Source organism: Pan paniscus, chromosome 13 (genome assembly GCF_029289425.2).
Source record: "Pan paniscus chromosome 13, NHGRI_mPanPan1-v2.0_pri, whole genome shotgun sequence".
NCBI lineage: Eukaryota > Metazoa > Chordata > Mammalia > Primates > Hominidae > Pan > Pan paniscus.
In genome coordinates, this window is record NC_073262.2 from 122,061,663 (window position 1) to 122,085,016 (window position 23,354).

The 23,354-nt window shown below is 56.7% G+C and overlaps 1 protein-coding gene across 12 annotated transcripts in view; it reads left to right on the plus strand.

The window, feature by feature from the left end:
* The first annotated feature begins 3,443 nt into the window (after positions 1 to 3,443).
* The window catches only part of SPEG (striated muscle enriched protein kinase), a 58,379-nt gene continuing 38,468 nt past the window's right edge, over positions 3,444 to 23,354 (plus strand). The window contains exons 1-8 of one of the 12 annotated variants that reach the window (XM_034955220.2): positions 10,572 to 10,658; positions 11,664 to 11,996; positions 12,585 to 12,619; positions 13,213 to 13,302; positions 13,385 to 13,721; positions 16,536 to 17,833; positions 19,698 to 19,841; positions 20,187 to 20,369. In XM_034955220.2, coding sequence (XP_034811111.2) covers positions 11,962 to 11,996; positions 12,585 to 12,619; positions 13,213 to 13,302; positions 13,385 to 13,721; positions 16,536 to 17,833; positions 19,698 to 19,841; positions 20,187 to 20,369 — 2,122 coding nt within the window. In that variant the 5' untranslated portion in view covers positions 10,572 to 10,658; positions 11,664 to 11,961. Of the gene's footprint in view, positions 3,968 to 10,571; positions 10,659 to 11,663; positions 11,997 to 12,584; positions 12,620 to 13,212; positions 13,303 to 13,384; positions 13,722 to 13,742; positions 14,248 to 16,535; positions 17,834 to 19,657; positions 19,842 to 20,186; positions 20,370 to 23,354 lie in introns of those variants that run through there. The other 11 variants (XM_034955219.2, XM_034955215.3, XM_034955216.3 and 8 more) reach the window with 11 other exon arrangements.

Sequence of the window (23,354 nt, forward strand, 5' to 3'; positions counted from 1 at the left end):
TTTCTTACTCAAGATTGGCTCAAATGTTCCCAGTGGGGCCAACTCCAGCCACACCCTATTTGAAAGTGCAATCTCCCACCACACTCACATTTGCCTTAAGCTTTGTCCACAGTGCTTACCTCCTTGTAACAATCTTTACAGGTTCTTTCTTTTCCTTCCTTCCTTCCTTCCTTCCTTCCTTCCTTCCTTCCTTCCTTCCTTCCTTCCTTCCTTCCTTTCTCTTTCTTATCTTTCTTTCTTATTGAGATGGAGTCTCACTCTGTTGCCCAGGTTGGAGTGCAGTGGTGCCATCTCGGCTCACTGCAACCTCTGCCACCCGGGTTCAAGCAATTCTCCTGCTTTAGCCTCCCAAGTAGCTGAGATTACAGGTGTGTGCCATCAGGCCTGGCTAATTTTTGTATTTTTAGTAGAGATGAGGTTTCACCATGTTGGCCAGGCTGGTCTTGAACTTCTGACCTCAGGTGATCCTCCTGCCTCAGCCTCCCAAAGTGCTGGGATTACAGGCGTGAGCCACCGTGCCCAGCCTATTTCTTTGTATTTGTTGTTCATCTCTCTTCTCAAGTAAAAGCAGCACAGGAGCAGAAATCTTTGTTCACTGCTATATCCCTAGTCCCTAGCACAGTGCCAGTACATAGTAGAAACTCAAAAATATTTGTGGATGAATAAATAAAAAAATTATGGATGAATAAATAATTAAAACCCTGAGTTGTGCTACCTCCATTCTATAGATGAGGAAACCGAGGCTTAGAGATGCTAGGTAACTTGCTTGAGATCGCATCGTTCATTTATTCAACCAACTTACTAACCAGCCAGCATTTACAGTCTACCCACTGCATTCCACACACATTTAGAGGCACAGTGTTGGGTGGCTTTGGGTTATTTGTTTTTCGAAATACTCTCTATTCCTTTTTTCTTGATGTACCATCTGTTTGCAATGACTTCCCCCATATTGTCACCTTCTAGAATTCAATTTACACTTTAGAATTCGATTCATCATCAGTGGTTGCCAGGGGTTGGTGGAGGGGGTCTATGGTAGAGTCTATGACTCCAAAGGGGATACATGAGCTAGTATTTGGGGTGATGGAATTGCTTGCTCTGTATGGTCCTGGAGTGGCAGATACATGATTCTATGCATTTGTCAAAACCCAGAGAACTCACCTCATAAAAAAATAAACTTTAGGCCAGGCACGGTGGCTTACACCTGTAATCCCAGTGCTTTAGGAGGCTGAGGCAGGCGGATCACCTGAGGTCGGGAGTTCGAGACCAGCCCGACCAAAATGGAGAAACCCCGTCTCTACTAAAAATACAAAATTAGCTGGGTGTGGTGGTGCATGCCTGTAATCCCAGCTACTCGGGAGGCTGAGGCAGGAGAATTGCTCGAACCCGGGAGGAGGAGGTTGTGGTGAGCCGAGATCACACCATTGCACTCCAGCCTGGGCAACAAGAATGAAACTCCGTCTCAAAAAAAAAAAAAACTTTAATGTATGTAAACTGTAAAAAAAATTATTCCTCAAGGTTCTTAACCTCTATGGATGTAATTCAGTGTTTAAATGGTTCCTCCTATACCTTTTACACACTGTCTCTCGCGCTCTCTCTCTTTCTCTTTGACTTCAGTATCCCAGAATGAGGATGGGGAAGAGGAGGCAAGGGTAAGAGTAACATTCTCTGCCTCTGAATACTCATGGCTCCTCTCAGCCCTTCCTGGGTTTCATCCCTCAGGGCTCGAGGTCAGGCCTGGGTCTCCTACTTGGACTTCTTAAAAAATTTTTTACTTTATGATAACTGTAGATTCACATGCAATTATAAGAAATAATGCAGAGAGATCCTGAATTACCTTCACTTGGTTTCCTCCTAGGGTAACATCTTGTATGACTATAGTACAGCATCACAACCAGGAAAGGGGCATTGGTATAATCCACCTACCTTCTGCAAGTTTTACCAGTGTTACATGTACTGTTAGTGTTGCGTACAAGTGCAAATGTACATTTAGTTCTATGCAACTTTATCACTTGTGTAGATCCACATAACCACCACCATTACCACTGTCAAGATAGAGAACTGTTCTGTTTTTGTTTTGTTTTGTTTTTTGAGACAGAGTCTCACTCTGTTGCCCAGGCTGCAGTGCAGTGGTGCCATCTGGGCTCACTGCAACCTCCACCTCCCAGGTTCAAGCGATTCTCCTGCCTCAGCCTCCTGAGTAGCTGGGACTACAGGCATGAGCCACTACACCTGGCTAATTTTTTGTATTTTTAGTAGAGACAGGTTTTACCATGTTGGCCAGGCTGGTGTTGAACTCCTGAGTTCAAGTGATCCACCCACCTCGGCCTCCCAAAGTGCTGGAATTACAGGTGTTAGCCACCGCGCCCAGCCAAGATACAGAACTGTTCTATCACAAAGGTCTCATCTGGACTCTTGATGTTTCTCAACGTGCAACACTTAGGCACATCAGAATCAGTTGAGTCATTTGTTAAATGTGCAGATTCCTCCCAGCTCAGCTGCTGAACCAGTGTGGGGCAAGGAGGCTGGGAATCTGGCCTTTACTTGAACTGGCCGTCATTTCTATCCATCCTCCACTTTGTGGCCGCCAAGAGGATCCTCCTAAGACACAGCTCCCACCGTGTTTTTTCTGCCGCTTAAAGCTGTGTAGTGGCGCCCCCTGCTTTCAGGGTAGAGAAACCAAAGCCTTAGCAAACAAAGCCTTCTCCAGGCCCCACCTCCCTTCTTCCACTCACCCCACCCACTACGCTTCAATCCCTCCAAACCTCTCTAATTCCCAGGATGCCTTTGTTTTCATCAGGCTCATTTTGTTCATGCCGTTCCCTCTGCCTGGAATGTCCTGCCCACTCTTTTCTGCCTATTGCAACCCTATTCCACCACCCATTCTTACAGATGAGGACTTGGAGGTTGAGAGAGGTTTGGTGTCACCCAGCAAGTAAGGGCAGGGCGCAGTGGAGGCCCCAATCCACCTGACTCCCAGGCTCCTGGTCTTACTGTTCGCCAGCTGTAATGGAGGCGCTGGGGGAGGCCATGGTCCCTCTTCGGAGCTGTCTGCTCACCTCCACTTGGGCCTGCCTCCCCATCCACCTCTCAGGCATCTCACCAGGACCGTTCCTCTTCTTCCCCTCCCAGCGAAGCCGGGCAGGGATGAGGGGTCTGAGAGGAGGGAGGAAGGGAAATGGGATTGAGCCCAGGGGTAACCTGACTCCCTGCAGTGGGTCGTGTGGGGGCCAGGCACACTACGGAGGGGAAAGCCTGGAACAAATACCGAGGGACTCCCTTAAGCCGGGCCGGCGATGGGGGCTCCTGGAGGGAGAGAAGGAGCCGAGTGGAGTCAAGTCCCTCCCCTGCTGCCCCCTCCCTCCACGGCTCCCTCGCAACCCGAGCCGGGGGGCCTAAAAATAGCCCCCAGGCGCAATCGCCGGCCGCCCCGGTGACCTTCTGGGTAGCACAGGCCGAAGGCGGGCGGGCAGCAGGAAGGCAGGCCGCCGGCCCCCCAGACTTGTCTCCTAGGGCACCGTCCCGCGGGTGCCCCCGTGGCCGCCCAGTTCCGGCGTCCCCCCAGCCCAGCTCTCAGTGGCCATGCAGAAAGCCCGGGGCACGCGAGGCGAGGATGCGGGCACGAGGGCACCCCCCAGCCCCGGACTGCCCCCGAAAAGGGCCAAGGTGGGGGCCGGCGGCGGGGGTCCTGTGGCCGTGGCCGGGGCGCCAGTCTTCCTGCGGCCCCTGAAGAACGCGGCGGTGTGCGCGGGCAGCGACGTGCGGCTGCGGGTGGTGGTGAGCGGGACGCCCCAGCCCAGCCTCCGCTGGTTCCGGGATGGGCAGCTCCTGCCCGCGCCGGCCCCCGAGCCCAGCTGCCTGTGGCTGCGGCGCTGCGGGGCGCAGGACGCCGGCGTGTACAGCTGCATGGCCCAGAACGAGCGGGGCCGGGCCTCCTGCGAGGCGGTGCTCACAGTGCTGGAGGTCGGAGGTAAAGGGCAGGTGGGGGCCGCGCCCGGCAGGGGCGGGGTGCTCAGAGGTAGAGAAGGGCTGCCCAGGCCACGCGGGTAAGGTACTGGATACTGGTTCCGCCGCCTTCTTCCCAGGTGCCCTGGCTTCTCGGCTGCCCGGCCCCGGAAGTGAGATGAAGAGCCAAGTGCAGGGAATGGGGTGTCAAGGTAGAGAGGCTCCCCACAGGAAGGTCAGAGGTCAAGGGGCAGCAAGCGGTTGAAAAGCCAAGCCTGAGACCCACTCCCGCCTCTCAGGGAATTCTGGGGTGGAAGTTCTTATCCTCCTGTAGAGAAAAGCCTCCTGGGGGAAAGGGTGTCCTTCAGTTCCATGATTTAAACTTGAGATTGACACTCCGATCAGCTCCTTAACAGGGGAGTCCATGTCTGAAGGAGGGGGCCAGCTCCTCTGGTCCAGGCTGCACTGTTGAAGGGATGGCTCAGAGCTCCCTGCAGGCCATTGCCGTGGCAGGGTTGATGTGGTCAGCTCTAGGCGGGGTGTGGAAGAGGCCTATGGGTGGCCACGTGTGAACAGGGTCCAGGGGAGGAGGAGGTGGAGCCAGAGCCAGGGCCCCGTGGGCATGAATGGAGGTGAGTGCTTGAGAATCCACATGCAGGTGTGTGCCTGCATGGGTGCTGTGGAGGGCCCTGGATTCTGTGTGGTGGTGCAAACAGGTGAGATATGGGCATGTGGAGCTGGAATGGGAAGCTCCTGGACCATGTCTACCTGAGCTTCCAGAGTGGATGTTTCCAGAGCATGGAAGGGGGATGCTATGGACCAGTGCTTGTCCCCCGCCCATAGATTTCCAGGTGCAGTGTGATGAAAAGGCTGAGGGTCTGAGGCAGAAGGGGAGGGCAAGAGGCTGGGCCCAGTGCTCATGGTCCAGCTGGGGCTACCATGGAGGCCAGGCCAGGGCCGTTAGCCTTGGATCCATTTGGGGGCTTCCTTTTTGATTTCCTCAGTCCTTGAGTAAGCCAAGTGGTACTTCTCTAGCCAAAGGCAGAGCCTTGGGCAGGCTGCGCCTTGAGAAACAGAATTCTGAGGAAGTAGGCTACAGCTGGGAGAGATGGCAAGGAGCTGGGGGTTCACTCCCTTGGACGTTTTTAAGAGGGACATGTCACTCCCCTGGGTGCTGCTGTGTAGGGGTAAATCCTTGGAGGCTGGGGAGGAGGCACAGGGAGGAAAGCCCTCAGCAGCAGGTGGGCAAGAAGTCTCTAGGACACAGCTGAGTCAGGAGAGGGAGCCGGGCTGGCCTCCCTCCATCGGCATCTCCTCTCCCCCAGCCCTGCTCTGCCCACCTTCCTGGAGTCTCTGTGGCCAGGCCTGGGCCAGAGAGGGCCAAGGCTGGCGTCTCCTGGTTGGCCTAGCACCTGGACAGGTACAGGCCTCCCGAGCCTGGGATCAGGGGATGGGGTGCATTCTAGCAGACTTTGGAGCTGGGGAAGGTGTGGACTCCTTGGGGATCTCAGCTCTGGTCCCCCCAGGGGCAAAGAGGGCTGAAAATAGAACATAGATCAAAGGGTAAGATAGATGAGTTGATGAGAATATGACTGGGGGAGAGATTAGGGAAGGGAACGAAACAGCTGACAAGGAGAGTAACAGTCGTAATATAAGTTAAGGTTGGAAAGGACCACAGAGAACTGCAGCTCCAAACACATCCTTTCACAGGCAAGGACACTGTGGGCCAAAGATCAGGGAGCTCTGCCTAAGACGTACTAGTCTAGTTAGAGACATAGCTAGTTATGGCCATCCCAGAACTAAGAACCCAGTCCTCCTGGTTTTGGTTCTGGGGGCCTTGTACTCCTCAAGAAGTTCTGGAGAGAGAGGAAAGAGCGAGAGAGGGAGGGAGAGTACTGGGAAAGTAGCTGTCACATGATTGGCCCAGGCCTGGCATTTCTCAAGATGGATGCCTCCTGGCCTGCCTTGGTCCCTCAAAGTAGGAAGTGGTGATGAGGTGTGAGAGCCCCCAGCAGGGCTGTTTGCTCAGCCTCTCTGCAGTCTTGGTGGTGTGGTCAGCAGCGCTGAGCCTGGCTGGGCGTACCTAGACAGAGGCCAGGCTGACAATGTGCAGGCTGGCCTCTCTGGTGGAACAGCAGGTTTGAGAGGCTTGGGGTGAGAAAAGGGCCCTGGGTGCTGTGGGGCTGGATCAGGGGCCCTTTGACATTCATATGAGAATAGGAAGAGGACTGGGCTGCAGCAAATAACCTTTGAGAACATGTCCTGATTGTGTAGATAGAAGGTGGCAGAACAGATGGAGGCCTCAGTCTGTCCCACTGCAAAGAACAATGTGTGTAACTATTACACCTATCCCACATGCTTTGGAGGAGGGAGGGGCTTTGCTTTGGTGATGCTGGGGGACTGACTGGGTGAATCTGGCTTCCTATCCCTTCTGTTGCCCACCCCCACCAGCCCCTGCCCAGTGATAGCTCCTGCTCCAGGGCAGCCGGGCAAGCAGCTCGGCATTGCTCAGACTTACTCATGGAAAACTTTCTTGGTTGGAAACAACAGCAGGAGGACTTCAGGGTACTCGAGGAAGCCAAGCAAGGACCTGGCTGCAGACGGAAGGACATGCTTTCCTGGCTGGGATTGCTGGCTCAATAAGACAAAGTGATGCTAGGTTCCTGGCACTCCTGAAGCCGGATATGTTAGCTCAAGGATGGAAGGATTTGGGCATGGCTCTGGGAAGTTGGGGTCATAAGAAGGCAAGTGGGCTACAGCCTGGAAAATTTGGAGGATGGGAAACTGGGGGTGGTGGTGCTGAGATTTGGGGGATGTAGAAATGAGGGAAGAATAGGAAACAAAGGAGGTGAAGATAGCAGAAATGCAGTATACTTGTAGAATCCTTAACATGCATAAGTACCTTGTCTCATTTAATTATTTAATCTTCCAAACCCTAGGTTACTGTTATGACCATTATTCATATAGAAAAACTGGGGTTCAAAGAGGAAATTTACCTAAGTTCCCATGGCTAGTGAGGTGCCAGAGCCAGGTCTGAAAGCCAGGTATCTGAGTCTGGGTCCATACTGCTTGTCCACAGAAAGAGAAGTGTGGGAAGACTGTCAAGGATTTGTCATCGTCACCATCTTTCTCCGTCAGTATCTCCAAATCCATCTCTGGCCTAGTCTCCAAGATAGGCAGGCATTCTTTTTCAAAATATCAGGCTCCCACCTGCACAGGCTGAGGAGCCACATGCAAATCCAGTGACCACAGCAAGTGCTACCTTCAAAGCTGTGGGTGTGCGTGTGTGGCCGAAGGGCAGACCTGCACTAAAGGGCAGAGGGGAAGCAGGAGAAGGCACAGCCGAGAGAAGAGGTGAGCTGATGATGCTCACATGGTGTGTTAGTTGGAGCTTCATAGCTAGGGTCTGGAAGATTCTGGTGTTAATCAGAAGGGCCAAAGATCAAAACATGGTAATGAACCATCCTGGGGACTCGAAGGCTTGGAGGGGAGAGCTTAGAGATAGGGAGAGAGGGCCAACTTAGGCAAGGAAAGGGTAGAGGAATGTACCAGAACCTGTGTTGAGGAATATTCTGCAGTTATTCTTTCTCACCTGGAATTTAGAATGTCTGGCTAGAGAAGCCAGGTGGAAAGTAGTATGGAGCTGGGAATGGGTATGGGGAGTGTCAACATGCATGCATGCCAAGTGCTGACCAGTGAGCAGAGGAGAGGCCAGAGTGGGAGCAGAGAGGAGCTCTGGGACCCTCTCCAGGGGAATCCTGAGTGGAATGAGAGATGGTCACTTTTCTGGCTAAAGACCTCTGGGGACAGAATATGGGTTAGGACAGAGAAGGGGGAAGGCTGGATGAATGGAAGCAGTTGCAGGAAGATTTACTGTCCCCATTCCCATCACTGCTTACCCTCTCCACCTGCAGCTCTGCCACCCCCTCCCATATTTATTGAGTGCCTACTATGTGCTTTCGATACACGAGTCAGGGGGTTGAGGGAGACCAAAATTTATGTCCTCCGGGGGATAACTTTCTAGTGAGGGGAGACAGACAATACACAATAAACATAGTAAATAGGTAAATTACACAGTATGTCAGAAATACAGAGCAGGGTCGTAAATGAGAGAAGGGAGAAACTGAACTGAGGCAGGAAAGAGGAGACAAAAGGGAGGTGGGGTGGGAGCTTGTGGCATAGGATGGAGATTTGGATTTTCTCTGGTTGGAGGGAAATGCTGGCAGTGCAGAAATTGGAAGTCTGGGTTTGGGGGAGTGGCAGGGAGACACAGCTGCCCAGCTGTGGGAGAAAAATGGGGCAATCTGGGGCCAGCTGGGGAGGCCCACCCAGAGAGCATGTTCCAGGCCAGACCTTCAGGAGTGAGCAGTGCCGACCCAGAGCAGGAACACAGAATCCTGCCGGCCCCTCCTGGGCCCAGCTGTCCCATCACTCACGCCCGCTGCCCATTGGTTATTTTTGCTATGGAATGTGCCAGCCCCTGGGATTCTCCTGGGGAACAGGGGCTCAAGTTACCCCCTCTCGTCACTCAGCTCCCCATCTGTGAGTGGGTGTGTTTAGGGGTGTACATGGAAAGTGCCCATGGGTGTCCAGGGTCCTCTGACTGGAACGAGCGTGAACACACATATGTGCCCTCTCAGCACACGTCCCTGTGCATGTGTCTGTACTTGTAATTTGCTTTGATGCTCTAGGAAACAAGAACACCTGTATGCACCCAGAATGTATAAGACATGACCTAAACTTTAGAATAAAAGAGCAGCCAGGTGCGGTGGCTCGCTCATGCCTATCATCCCAGCATTTTGGAATGCCGAGGCAGGAGAATAGCTTGAGCCCAGGAGTTCGAGACCAGCTTGTATAAGATAATAAGACTTCATCTCTACTTAATATTTTTTTAAAAATTAGCTGGGCATGATGGCATGCACCTGTAGTCTCAGGTACAGGGGGCGCTGAGGTGGGGGGATCTCTTGAGCCCAGGTGGTCAAGGTTGCAGTGAGCCATGATGGCACCGCTGCACTCTAGCCTGGACAACAGAGTGAGACCTAGTCTCTAAAACAATAAAGAAACATAAAATAAGATAAAGGGGCCACAGACTCAAATAACTGCAGGGGTCAAGTAGAAACTGAAAATGAGGGAGGTGCGCTGAGCTCAGGCATGATTGCTCCAGCCCAAACATTGTGCAGGCTGAACAAAACTCATCAGTCTGTCCCTGTATTTATTTTATTTTATTATTTATTTATTTGAAGCAGAGTCTTGCTCTGTCACCCAGGTTGGAGTACAGTGGTGCGATCTCTGCTCACTACAACCTCGCCTCCTGGGCATAAGTGATTCTCGTGCATCTGCCTAGGTTGGAATTCTGGCTCCCTCAATTTATTGGCTGTGTGACCTTGGGCAAGTAACCTCTCTGTGTCTCAGTCTTCCTCTTGTCGTGAGGATTAAATGAGCTCATTCACATAGAGTGCTTAGCACAATGCCTGGTACGTACCAAACATGCAATAACTGTTAATAGTTACTTAGTAGTCACAGCTCAGAAACCAGGATTGGCACTACCTGTGCTCACTGGGATAATAATTCCCATCTCCAGGACACATGGAGTCCTAGAACCTGTATGGCTTTGACTAAGTGATAGGACTTCTCTGAGACTCAGTCACTTGTCAGTTAAATGGGTATAGGATTATTCATAAGGGTTTCTAGCTCATGGGGTTATTGTAAATGAGGTAACATTTGTAAAGTGCCTGGCACTTAGTAACTGCTAAACAAACATAGCTATAATGGTCATGGGGAGGATAGAATTTTGTGTATGCAAAGTGTGCATAGTGCTGAATAGGGCAGGGGTCGGGTGGAACACACAAAATATTTGGTGAGTGTGCTTCCCTGTGATTGAGAACACTGGCCAACTTTGTGAATAATGGGGGTACCTCTGTGCACCTTTGCTTGTGTGTGTGAATGTACGGGGGTAGGGGGCCCGCGCATGAGACAATCGAGAGGTAAGGCAAGATAAAGCCCTCTCTGGCTTTCTTGAGAAGCCTTAGGGTTTTCACAGTCTGAGTCTATGTTAACATGCAGTCCACACCCGCCAGGACCCTTGCCCTGCGTTTGACCTAGGCGCCCCCACCCGGCGCTGTGCCCTTCGGCGAGTTCGGTTCTGCCTGGCACAGTGTGTGTGCGCGCATGTTTGTGGAATGAGCAAGTCGAGATGCTGCTGACCTTCCAGAGAGGCCCCGCGGGAGGAGGTGAGGGTGGGAGGGGGCTGCGCTGGGCTGCCAGAAAGTGGCCTGAGCTAGAGGCCATTGCACCCCTTTCTGTGCCTCAGTTTCCTCATGTGCCTAGGGCTCAGGAGGCAGATGCAGGGTGGGGGTCCGTGGCTCTCGGCGTCAGGAGGTGACCGGTGGTCGTGTAGGGAGGCAGGTGAGGGCCTCCCCGGGGGAAGTAGGGGGACAGGACAAGGAAGGGGCCCCAGGTGGGGTGCAGGCTGGCGAGGGAGGGGCGGACTCCAGCGCCGCCGCCGCCGCTGCCGCCGCCGTCGCCGCCTTACCCCCACCCGGCTCCCGAGGCCCCAGGCTCCTTCCGCCACCCGCGCCGGCTCCCGCCCGCTCCCCAGCTCGCCCCCGGCCCCGCCTCCGACTCCGCCCCGCCCCCGCCCGTCCCCTCCTCGCCCGGCCGCCGGCCCGGCCCCCTCCCCCGCCATGAAGAAGCTGTGGGTGAAGAAGCGTTTCCAGGTGAGGGCTCCGGGGGCGGGCGGCGCCGGGAGGGGGCAGGGAGGCCTGGGCGCCCCGGAGGGAGGGCGGGTCACCGCAGCTGGGCCCGGTGGAGGGGGCGCTGGATCGGCGCCTGCCCCACCCGAGCCCCGCCGAGGGCGGCGGGCCGGGCGCGATCTAGGGGCGCCCGGGTCTGTGTCCTGAGTGCGCAGGCCCCTCCCCGCGCTGAAGGGCAGACCCCCCGCTCCCCGATCGCCCGCAATCCCCGCGACCACCGGGGAAGGCCCCCGCTGCAGCGTTCGGCGTGGAGCGCCCACTTGCTTCTTTGCCACATCCTCTCTCTCCTCTGTCCAACCTCAACCCCGGGCCCCGGCCCCCCGCCCGGCCTGCCCCAGCCCCCCACCCTGGAGCTTTCCATCTTCCGGAGCTCCTGAAAGCAACGCACACGGATCCGCGCTGAGCTCAATACATTCCCCAAGCTCTGCCCTGTCCTCCGCGCACCTGGGCCTCCGGCATTCGTGAGGCTCTGGCCCTCTGCCCCCATCATCCCTCCCCCACCCCCTTGACACCTACCCAGGTTTCTGTCCTCCCCCCAGCAGGAATCTGTGCCCTCGTTCCTCCATCTCCCAGTCACTCAAGCACCCCGCCCCCCGCATCCCCATCTTCTCCTTCTCCTCACTGAGCCTGACTACCTCGTCTTCTATCCTCTTTCTCTCGGGCTGTTGCCCTGGTCCCGGGCTGTGAGCCTCTGTCCAGTGGGATGTTCCAGCTTCCACCTGCAGCCTGCAGTTCTCTCCTTCCTCCCCTGCTCCTCCCAAGAGCCCAGCTGGGTACCCTGGAAGAAGGCAGGGGAGTCATTCCCTACAGGGGAAGCTGGTCACTCTGGGTCTCTGCCCACCTCCCCTCTCACACACACACTGGCCAGGGAATGAGTTTCTGCTTGATGTTGCAGGCCTGGATGGGAGGCACAGGGACCTTAGGAACAAGCCTCCCCCTCAACTACTCATTCTGGCTTTTCTCTTTCAGAAAACCGGCCATTCCCGCCGGGCCTTTGGCCGACTCACCCATGGTGCGTGGACCGTGGGCGTCCTTGCTCTAGCCCATGCCTACTCCTCCTCTTGGTCCCTGTCCCTCTGTGAGGCATCGAGTTCCTGAAGACAGCCCATGAGATGTGGGACCCTTCCACTCACCCCTACACTTATCTACAACCCACCCGACCAGGCCCCCTGTGCCCTACAGCTGAGAGAGGACCCAGCAGAAGGGAGGGCGGCTCACTAGCACACCCCTGCATGGACTGGGTGCCCTGTTCTCCATGTGAGGCCTAATGGGAAGGAGTTCATTGCCATGCTTTGGCAACCAGTACGTGGCTCCTGCTTGTCATGGCAGCCAGAGGGAAACTGAGGCACAGAACCTGCTAGAATCTGGGAAAGTTGAAAATACTCCCAGGAACCTTTTCTCCTAACCTAACCACTGGGCATTTTTGAGGACGATTCAACAGTAGAAGAGAGGGACCTTGAGGAAGGTGCCTGTCACATCATGATGCAGACAGATAAGGGGTTGGTTTGCAAGGAGGGGTCAAAGCACAATGCAAATATTGTAATAGAGGGTGGGCCTGACTCCTAATGGGAGGCCCAGGTCTGCGGCTGGACTGGACACAAGCAGGTGTGTGTGTGTGTGTGTGTGTGCATGTGTGTGTGTGGCCAGTGGCAGCACCAGTAAGTGCCAAGGATACCAGAACCACTGGGGCAGCTGGAATAACAAGCCCAAGTATGGGGGTCCCCAGTGCTGGGCACATCCCAGGTATCTCCCTCCCCACCCATTGCCACAGGACACCTCTGGGGACTGGGGACCTCACGCCCCTTCTGTCCTGACTGCCCTCCATGCCCTGCCCCACAAACGCTCTGATAACAGTCTGTCCCTGTCTCTCTCCTGCTGCTCCTATGGAAGCGAAGTTTTCCGCTCCTGCAGAAAGCAAAGTTACGGTAGGAAACTGGCTCCTGCTCTAGCCCCCCGCATCCCCCCCTTTCCCACCCGGCCCCGGCCTCTCCTCACCCTGCCTCAGCTGCACCCGATGCCTTGCAGCTGGTTTGGGGTAGAGGACAGGCTGGCTCCGCGGATGGTCGAGTGCCCTGGCAGTACGACTCTGAGGTGACTCCTCTTTGTTCCTGGGGTACTGGAACCCAGACTTTAGAGCCTTGGAACCTAGGACCTGATGATTTTGGGGCTGCACAGGGGCTTAAGCTTTCACTGACAAGGGGAGGAGGGAGAAGGGAGGAGGCCCTGATAATCCATTAAGATATTGGCAGGCGGGGAGGGGGTGGCAGTTTGGAGGGCCCTACGGAGGTAAACGTGAGTAACCAGGGGCCCGGAGATGGAGCCAGGTCACTGGCATGGGAGGGGTTATCCTGAGCAGCCCAGGCTGGGCAGGGGATGTGGGGAGCAAAAGAGAGGAGGTGCTGGCAGCCCTGCCGGTGATAAGATGGAGCCTGCTGTTGGCAGGGAGGCAGAAGGCAATAGGGAAGAGTTGGAGGCAGAGGGAGGAGGGCCCTGCCCACACAGACCCCTTCTTCTCCAGACTCAGAGACGGCTGAGGATGACATCAGCGATGTGCAGGGAACCCAGCGCCTGGAGCTTCGGGATGACGGGGCCTTCAGCACCCCCACGGGTGAGCTCCTGGGGTGTACAAAGAGCAGGCAGGCGGGTTTCCCACAAGGGGTGCCTCAGTCTCACGGTGCTCCTTTCTCTAGGGGGCTCTGACACCCTGGTGGGCACCTCCCTGGACACACCCCCGACCTCCGTGACAGGCACCTCAGAGGAGCAAGTGAGCTGGTGGGGCAGCGGGCAGACGGTCCTGGAGCAGGAAGCGGGCAGTGGGGGTGGCACCCGCCGCCTCCCGGGCAGCCCAAGGCAAGCACAGGCAACCGGGGCCGGGCCACGGCACCTGGGGGTGGAGCCGCTGGTGCGGGCATCTCGAGCTAATCTGGTGGGCGCAAGCTGGGGGTCAGAGGATAGCCTTTCCGTGGCCAGTGACCTGTACGGCAGCGCATTCAGCCTGTACAGAGGACGGGCGCTCTCTATCCACGTGTAAGTAACGGCCTTACCTGGGCCTGAACTGCCCCATCTCACCACGCTGTCCTGCGCTGCCCTCACTGCTCAGTCAGCCTCCACCCATCACCCTGCCCCATCCATCTCTCTGTGCATTTCTTCACCCCCTGCTGCCACTCCATCTTCCCACACTGCTCCCTACTCCTCCTGAGCCATCACCGCCCACATCCCCCTGCTCCCACCTGTCCTGGCTCACCATGCCATCTCCATGGTCTCCTGGACCCTGCTGTCCCTTCCTTGTCTCCTCCAAGATCTCCAGTTTCTCAGGGGCCCTCTTTTGCCTCACCCATTCGGGCTCCAGTTGTCCCCAGGATCCCTCCCCCCACCCGGGGGCCCCCTTGGTGCCTGCTGTCTCAGCAGCTGCTGCCTTTTCATCTCTCTGCACATTCCTGTTCCCATGTGGGCCTTTTTCTGGGAGGAACAGAACCTTTCCACACGGCAGCTCCCGGGAGAGCAGGAGAGAGCAGGGGAACAAGCCAGCAAACAGGAGAGAGAAGAGAGTGAGGTGGCCAGGGGCAGATGGGGCAAGGGGCCTGTGAAAGCAGGAGGCCATGGGCTGGGGGTGGCAGGGGGCTGGGAAAGGGAGGGGCTGGAAATGGGGCCAGGCCAGAGGGAGAGGGCGGGAGTGATGGTGGCAGGGGGCTTGCAATGATTTCTCTCATGGGAAACCCCTAAGTCCCCGAGGGTGGGATTCAAGGTTGTCCCAGGAGGGGGTGTTGAGGAGCGGAGGTGTTGGAGGCACTGGAGCCATTTTTGGAGATTTGGGGCTCACAGATACAGGAGGGAGTGCTATAGTGGAAGAGGGGAGTGGCTGAGAATAGAGGGACTGGGGCATTTGGGGAGCTGAGGGGGGCCTGGTTTGTGATGGGTATGGGTGTGGGGACAGCTACCACCGTGCAGGAGAAAGAAGGGGCCTGGTGGGGGAGGCTGCTTTGAGGGTGGTTAGAGTAGGGCTAGCGGTGGGCAGGGGAGAGGGCCAGGGCTGGGCCACGGCCAGGGGGAGGCTCCCTTGGCTTATCTTCTTGGCCTTACCCGGTGTTCCTGTGCCCTGGACTTGCCTTTCCCTTCCTGCCTTTCTTTACCAGGCCCCAGCCAGAGCCTGGAGTTGCTATGGCAACTTCGGAGGAACCCATTTCCTTAGTGATGTCTATGGTACAGAGACTGGCCTGGAGCTCAGAACTGCCGGCAAGAGGCCTCCTCTGCTGTCCTCAATTTCTCTCCAGGCCTCACCCACTTCCCAGAGGCCCTTCCCTGGGGACTCTGCGGCCCTTCCCCCAGAGAAGACACTTCCTCCCTGCAGGTGGCTGGCTGGGGTTTCTGTCTCTCAGGCCACTCTGCATTGCCACCACCCCTTTTAGCCCCAGTCAGAGGTGGGTCTGTCGTGTGGGTGGCTGACTCAGGTAGGCTAGAACATCCTTAACTCGGGACCCCTAGAACTGCTCGTGGCTGGCACCCTACTACTTGTCCTCCCTTCTGTGCCCCTGGAAACCCAGACACTTTGGAGGAAATAAGGGCTCAGGATTCTGACTGCCTGGGTTTCAATCCTAGCACCAATCATTTCCCAGCTGTGTCACCTTGGTAAGGCATTTAATCTTTTTTATGCCTCAGTTTCTTCATCTGTAAATGGGGGTGATCACAGTTCTTACCTCACAGGGCTGTTGTGAGTATTAAATGACTCAATGCATTTTAAGCACTTGGTACAAGCCTGGCACTCAGGAAATATTCAATGAGCCATTTTACAGATTTTTATTAAGCTCTCTCTGATGTGTCAGGTATGATAATACATTTAATTCCTTTTTTTTTTTTTTTTTTTGCTAATCTTTATGTGTGATGTGCCCCCTCACCCACCCCCTCCTCCCTGCAAGGGTCCAGATGGGGAAAACTGAGACCCAGCTCTTGGGCACCAAAGCTCTGTTAAGTGAAAGGGATACTCTGGGGTGACTGGCTCCTTCCCTCCTCCTTTTCTCCCACACTCCCTATTCAGGCCCACTTAGTAGCTATTTCTGAGCTGAGTTATTTCAGAGCATATCCCTGTGGGGGGGCCTTCTGTACTTCTCAGGGGGGATTTCCAAGGACTCAAGGTAGCTTTCCCAGGGGAAGCACAAGTCAAAGGCCTATCGGGGGGCAGACTGAGCAAGGGGAGTAGGAGCCTGGGCATCCCGTTGCCACCTGCTGTGTCCCATCAGTGCTCGTGGTGGCGGCAGGTATAGGCTCAGGTCTACACAGCAGCTAGAGAATCCTAGGGATGGGGCACTGCCCCCCAAAAGGCTTGTGCCTGGTCCAGGAGGCTGTTGCTTGGCTTCCAGGGACCACTAGGAAGGGGTGTGCCCTGCTGATGATGGGCAGGGGTGTGGGGGCCAGCTGGGGGCTGGAATGAGTGGGTGGCTGCATTCCTGAGAGCGCCCCTCCCCACCCCACCCTCTTGTCTTCCCTCCCCACTTCATCCTTTGGGTCCTAAGCCTCATTCTTTTCTCTCCCTCATGCTCAGTTCTGTTTCCGCTGTTTCTCGGCTTCCAGGGCTGGGGGGAGGAGGCTGGCCCGAGTCCTGGGGCTGAGTCTGTACCAAGACCCAGCCATTAGCCCAATCTTGTGGTTCCAGAGCCGCCGGCCTCTCCCCAGCACCTGCTCTGGCTGTGCGCTCCTCGTGGGGGTGGGGGTGGGGGGCAGGAGGATCTGGCCCATGTCACCCCCAAGCCTGCCCAGCATGCCCACCACCCAATTCCTGTCACAAGCTAAGGGTCTAGGAGAGGAGGCCCCCTGAATCCTCTACCCTTCTCCATCTTGGTTCTGCAGCAGCGTCCCTCAGAGCGGGTTGCGCAGGGAGGAGCCCGACCTTCAGCCTCAGCTGGCCAGCGAAGCCCCACGCCGCCCTGCCCAGCCGCCTCCTTCCAAATCCGCGCTGCTCCCCCCACCGTCCCCTCGGGTCGGGAAGCGGTCCCCGCCGGGACCCCCGGCCCAGCCCGCGGCCACCCCCACGTCGCCCCACCGTCGCACTCAGGAGCCTGTGCTGCCCGAGGACACCACCACCGAAGAGAAGCGAGGGAAGAAGTCCAAGTCGTCCGGGCCCTCCCTGGCGGGCACCGCGGAATCCCGACCCCAGACGCCACTGAGCGAGGCCTCAGGCCGCCTGTCGGCGTTGGGCCGATCGCCTAGGCTGGTGCGCGCCGGCTCCCGCATCCTGGACAAGCTGCAGTTCTTCGAGGAGCGACGGCGCAGCCTGGAGCGCAGCGACTCGCCGCCGGCGCCCCTGCGGCCCTGGGTGCCCCTGCGCAAGGCCCGCTCTCTGGAGCAGCCCAAGTCGGAGCGCGGCGCACCGTGGGGCACCCCCGGGGCCTCGCAGGAAGAACTGCGGGCGCCAGGCAGCGTGGCCGAGCGGCGCCGCCTGTTCCAGCAGAAAGCGGCCTCGCTGGACGAGCGCACGCGTCAGCGCAGCCCGGCCTCAGACCTCGAGCTGCGCTTCGCCCAGGAGCTGGGCCGCATCCGCCGCTCCACGTCGCGGGAGGAGCTGGTGCGCTCGCACGAGTCCCTGCGCGCCACGCTGCAGCGTGCCCCATCCCCTCGAGAGCCCGGCGAGCCCCCGCTCTTCTCTCGGCCCTCCACCCCCAAGACATCGCGGGCCGTGAGCCCCGCCGCCGCCCAGCCGCCCTCTCCGAGCAGCGCGGAGAAGCCGGGGGACGAGCCTGGGAGGCCCAGGAGCCGCGGGCCGGCGGGCAGGACAGAGCCGGGGGAAGGCCCGCAGCAGGAGGTTAGGCGTCGGGACCAATTCCCGCTGACCCGGAGCAGAGCCATCCAGGAGTGCAGGAGCCCTGTGCCGCCCCCCGCCGCCGATCCCCCAGAGGCCAGGACGAAAGCACCCCCTGGTCGGAAGCGGGAGCCCCCGGCGCAGGCCGTGCGCTTCCTGCCCTGGGCCACGCCGGGCCTGGAGGGCGCTGCTGTACCCCAGACCTTGGAGAAGAACAGGGCGGGGCCTGAGGCGGAGAAGAGGCTGCGCAGAGGGCCGGAGGAGGACGGTCCCTGGGGGCCCTGGGACCGCCGAGGGGCCCGCAGCCAGGGCAAAGGTCGCCGGGCCCGGCCCACCTCCCCTGAGCTCGGTAAGGCCTCAGGGAGGGCTGACAAGGTGCCTGAACCCCGGTCGGGGGGCGTTTGTGGAGAGCAAGACTGCTCAGCAGGAGCCGGGGGGTTGGGGGTTTCGCCTGGGGCTGCTAGCCAGCTGCAAGGGTGGGTTTGCCAAAGAAGGCACAGACACAGGCTCGGCTTTGAGTGAAGGATTGTGAAAGTCCTTGTGCTAGGACTGCTACTGGTGAGGCGGAGCGTGAGTGTTGTGATGGAGGCTAGGTGAGGCTGAGATGTGAGCTAAGACTGGTGCCCAGATGCCCGCCATAGCTCCCCTGGGTCCAGTGGCCTGCTGGGCTGTTGGATCAAGAACCACTACTGGGGGGATGCACTGGTGGGAACCTAAGGACCCCCCTCCATACCCCCAATCCCTCTGTTGGGGAGAGATGGTAGATGGTCTGAAATAATTTTCAAATCCCTGTTACAGACATGCTTTGTGCCAGATAACTCTTTACTCTGCCTCTCCCACCCGGGCACCATCCCCTGACCCATGTGTGGCCACCCAGCCTGCCCTTCTAGCCTCCTCACCTCAGGCTTACACCCCGCATGGCTGAGCTCACTGTGGTCCCTACACAATGCCTGCCTGTGTGTTGTCTCCCAACCTTCCCATGGATGATGACCAACACCACCAACAGGAGAATGGCTCTGCACCCCACCCCTCATCCTGCACATCAACTCGAGGCCCACTCCTGGAGAGAGGCAGAGGAAGGCGTCCTTGACCCACTTCCACTGCTCCTCCAGAATAGATGCCTCTACCTGCTGCTCCTGGGAGACCCTGCTAGGATCTCTTTCATTGCACTTACCATACTGTATTTTTCTTCATCAAAATTATTTTGCATTTAAGTATTACCACCTTAGAATCTTTAGAGATAATTAGGCCCCTGTCCATCATCCTCCTGGACACCATTATTGCAAACACACAACTATGTGCCAGCATTGTGTTAACTAGGCCCTTACAGATGTTATTTCATTTCAGCCTATATGTCAGTTTCAGAGGGTCTTTTCCCCTCCATCTTACAGATAACAAAACTGAGGCTCAGAGAGGCTAATTTGCCCAAGGTTTTGTAGCTAGGAAACAGCAGAATTGGGATTTTCACTGCTTTTTTGGCTATGTACATTGTCCTTTATCTAGCTTATGGAATGTCAGAGTTGGAGAATGCCCAGAGACCCATGACAGTGGAGTTTGTCATCTCTCTGTATGTATGAGCTTCCTGTAAGCAGGGACCACTGGTCCTTCCTCTAGTGTTCTTGGTACCCATACAGTACTCAGTATGCCGGGAGTACAGGGTCACTATTTGGTGAACGGATGAAATCAAATCTGATCTTCGTAGGCCTCTCAGACTGCCTACCATTCACTCTTTTGAATCTGACGGCTTCACACATTTGACAGTTCACCTCGTGTTGCCCTGTGACACTGCTGTTATTGCTTAAGTCTTGGGTTGCTTTTAGCTTGTTCTTTGTCTGTTTGAAAGCTTGTGCCCCTCCAGGTGCCTTGCATAGGGCCTGGTACGCCATACATGATGGCTGACGTGTTAAAGACATACACAGTGCAGTCCTGTCTTTCTCCAGAAGCCAACGCTCTAATTGTGGATGAAGTTGAGGAACGGCCACACTAACATGGAGTCAAGGCTGCCCTGACCTGTTTCGAGAATGCTCCTTCTGACTTCCTTTTTTCCCTAAGGACATTCAGGAGGCAGACCCTCTTCTCCCCAGGTCCCTGCTTTCTAGAAGCCCCTCTGTCTGGGTTTGGCTTTCTAGGATGCAGGCCACCAGGACTCTCTCTCCCGCTGTCATCCCTGCAGGGATCATGGCCCCTTACCCCGTTATTCCTGTGTCCGGCAGAGTCTTCGGATGACTCCTACGTGTCCGCTGGAGAAGAGCCCCTAGAGGCCCCTGTGTTTGAGATCCCCCTGCAGAATGTGGTGGTGGCACCAGGGGCAGACGTGCTGCTCAAGTGTATCGTCACTGCCAACCCCCCGCCCCAAGGTGAGCTCCAGCACTGGGCCAAGGTGCGGTCGAGGTTGGGAGGGGGTGTGTGAGAAGGGAAGGGGAGGTTCCCCCGGACTCCTTCAAGGGAGGGGTGGGAAAGAGGGGAATTATCCCCTCCATGGGGGCTGCCCTGACTTGTGTGTGTGTTCAGGGACATTTCTCAGGACCCCCGAGAGAAGGGAGGGCAACCTGAGCTTCCCAAAATGAGGGCGGACTCTTCCGGATTCCCTGGGGTGCTGAGAGGAGAGGTTTGGTCTCCTGTGTGGTGTGTGGGGTAGGAGTAGAGATTCTCAGTGGGCGCCTGTGGGCCGTGGCGAGCCGGGTCCCTGTGCCTCCCCACAGTGTCCTGGCACAAGGATGGGTCAGCGCTGCGCAGCGAGGGCCGCCTCCTCCTCCGGGCTGAGGGTGAGCGGCACACCGTGCTGCTCAGGGAGGCCAGGGCAGCGGATGCCGGGAGCTATATGGCCACCGCCACCAACGAGCTGGGCCAGGCCACCTGTGCCGCCTCACTGACCGTGAGACCCGGTAGGGAGCCCATCAACCCTGGGGCTGGGTGGGGGCAAGCCGTGACTCTTCCCCGGCCCAGGCCCCAGTCCACCTCCCTTCCCACTCTCAGCCTTGAGCTTGGCCACCATACTTAGTCCATGCAGTCACTTCTGGGTGTCGGCAGCTCTGGCGAAAGCGCTTTAAATGGGCCTGGCCTCAGGGCAGGGGCCAAATCCCCAAGGCGCACACAAGGCTGGCCAATTCATGAAGTCAGTGAAATTTGTGTTCAGCCATCCTCTAAATGCCATCCTCCCATGGCATTTCCCTGAACAGGGTCCTATGGGGAAAGCAAATTGTCCTTGAGTTTCCGAGAAGAAGAATCTCTCCGCTCACAGGGCTTAAGAGCCACCACAAGCCTTCTGAAGTCATTTCCCCTGTAAGACAGTCCCCCCTCCCAGTAAAAAGAGATGCTTTCGAGTGCCACAAGCCACTTCCCCCCTACTTTTCTTGAACCCAAAGTCGTAAAAAGGGTACAGCCAAGAGCACTTCTCGGGCTGGCAGTGCCGAGGCCGCCTTGTTTTCTATTTTTGTGAAAGCCCTTACTTGGTGTCAGACTACTTTCTTTGGGATTCAGCCCAGTTTCTTTCTGGTTCAGCTGGATCAGTGTCAGTGTACATGGCCAGTTCAGCTCATTCAGCTTGCTGGGCCTGACAATGCACTGACCCCGGGCCTGGGGTTCGGGGAGGTGAGGATGGTCAGGGGGTATTACAGAAGGAAAACACACTCAACCCTCAAGGGGGTTCCCACTGGGTGACCAGACCTGCATCAGAGGACCTAGGTTGGGGGACAGTGCGGAGCAGATGGATCTAGTGCTGAGGACATCCGAGCCGTTGCTTAGTGTTCTGGGATGCCTGCGCTGAGAGACGTTGGTGCCCTGAAGGAGGCTGGGATTTTAGACCGGCACGGGGAAGGCGGGACATGCCAAGAGGGGGAACAGCACATGGTGTTCTGTCCCTTCCTTCCACGAAGTGCTGCAGGAGACAAGATGGCAGAGCCTGTGTGCCCATCCCAGGGCCTCAGCACCTGAGCAATGAGGGAGTTCTTGATGCATCTGATGATAGTCTCGTGCTCCAGTAGAGCCTTTGGTTGCACGGTCTGGCTTGTGCCACTGCAGGTCTTCATCCTCCTTAGCTGCATATCCCTCCCGGGGCCCATTTTCCAGGCTTTCTCCTCCTCCTACCCCGCTGAATCGTGCCCGTCCCTCCACCACATGCTTCTGTCCTTCCATCACCTCCGGGATCTGGCTTCTGACTCAGCTCCCAGCTCCCCTGAGGGGGCCCAGGCCTGGCTCCAGGACTCTAGTCAATACCTGGCTTGGGCTGAAATTTGGCGAGGGGTGGGATGGGGGTGCCCCGATACTGGCTCAGGGCCATTTGGGAGCCTTTTATGGTTGGAAAGGCAGCTTGGGGCGAGGCAGTTGTCAGCCCTTGACTGAGAGTTCTGTATTTGCGGCATAGAACCTCCTGAGCTTCAGTTTCCTCATTTGTAAACCGGAGATAATGACACCGTCCTCACGGATGAAAGCGAATGTGTGAACGAGCTTTATGAACTGTAAAGCTGTAGACAAATGTTAGTTGTTAGCGTTATTAACGGGTGCTGTTGTGTACAAGAGCTCAGGTTTCTACGAGGATCTGAGAAGTGCCTTATCCTTCTCTGTCCCTTTCTTCAGCCCATCTGTGCGTTAGGGACTCCACCTCTCCCCTTGGAAGGCCCATATCCTGCAGACCCTCTGTATTTCCCAGCCCCTGTGTCCTCAGCTCATCACAGCATCTCTGCACCTCTGCCCTGGGGAGCCAGAAAGCCTTCATTGCATTAGTCTGTTGCATCAGGCATTACAGCAAGACAGCCACCTCCTTAAGTCAGGCTGGCTCGGGGGCCCCAGGGCCTGGGGGGCAGGCATGTGGGTCCAGACTTGGCTCTGGCTGTTGTGGAGCAAGCTGACTTTCTTACCCTACAAGGTACTGTTTAGTCCAGAGTGGTTGGATGGGGGCCAGTGGACTTGAGAGCAGCAAAAGTGGGTGGAACCTGGGGATGGCACAGACATCTGGCAAGGGGTGGTCCCAGGCCTGGAGTCTGCAGGCAGTGAGGGGTGGGGCCAGGGGAGGGAGTCCAGCAGTTTGCCCGTAGGCCTGGTGGGGAGCAGGTAGAGGGAGGCAGTGGGCAGGGTATTGTGGGAAGAGGCCTGCGTGCAGCCACCGCCCTCTCTTGCTCCTTCCCCTCCCCCTCTTGCTCTTCACCCTGCCCCTGCCCAGTGCTATGGTAACCAGGGCTGGCTGCCCAGTCCCCTCTTGGGGTCCACCCCAACAGGGCCTGCTTTTGAGGACCCACAGATCTCAATTCCTGGTTGGGAGCCATGGTAACCAGGGAATAGATAACTAGAGAATGCGGCCCCATGGACCATGGTTTAGGGGCAGGGTCTGTGCGGAAAGGAGCTGGTCCTCACCAGCTCCCCTGGTCCCTCCCACCCTTTCCACCCCACTGAATCATTCTGTTGAGACCACAGCCATTCTCCCAAAGCGGATGTGTGGATGGGAGCAGGTGGCTTGGGAGTGTGAGAAGTGTGCTTAACCAAAGCAAAGCATTCCCCACCGCTGCCCACATCCATCACACAAGTATTTATTGAGTGCCAACCAGGTGCCAAGTGCTACAGCTCTCTAAACAGTTTCTTCTATTTGGACAGTGTCATAGACTTTCCCAAGCCCTTTCACGTCTCTTCCCTGGCGATAACATTGTGCCATACATATCCCTTGGAGGGACGTGTGGCAGGTGGGGACATTCCCATTTTACGGATGAGAAGACAAAAATGTGAATTGAAAAGTGAGGTAGAGCTAGCACCAGGCCAGCAGCCTTTATTTAGCACTTGCAATCTGCCTAGGCATGTTTTCAGCAACAACTGATTTAGGGTGATGGAAATAACTGCCCATGAAGCAAATAAACTTAGTGTGGGGTGCAAATAAAAGTAAC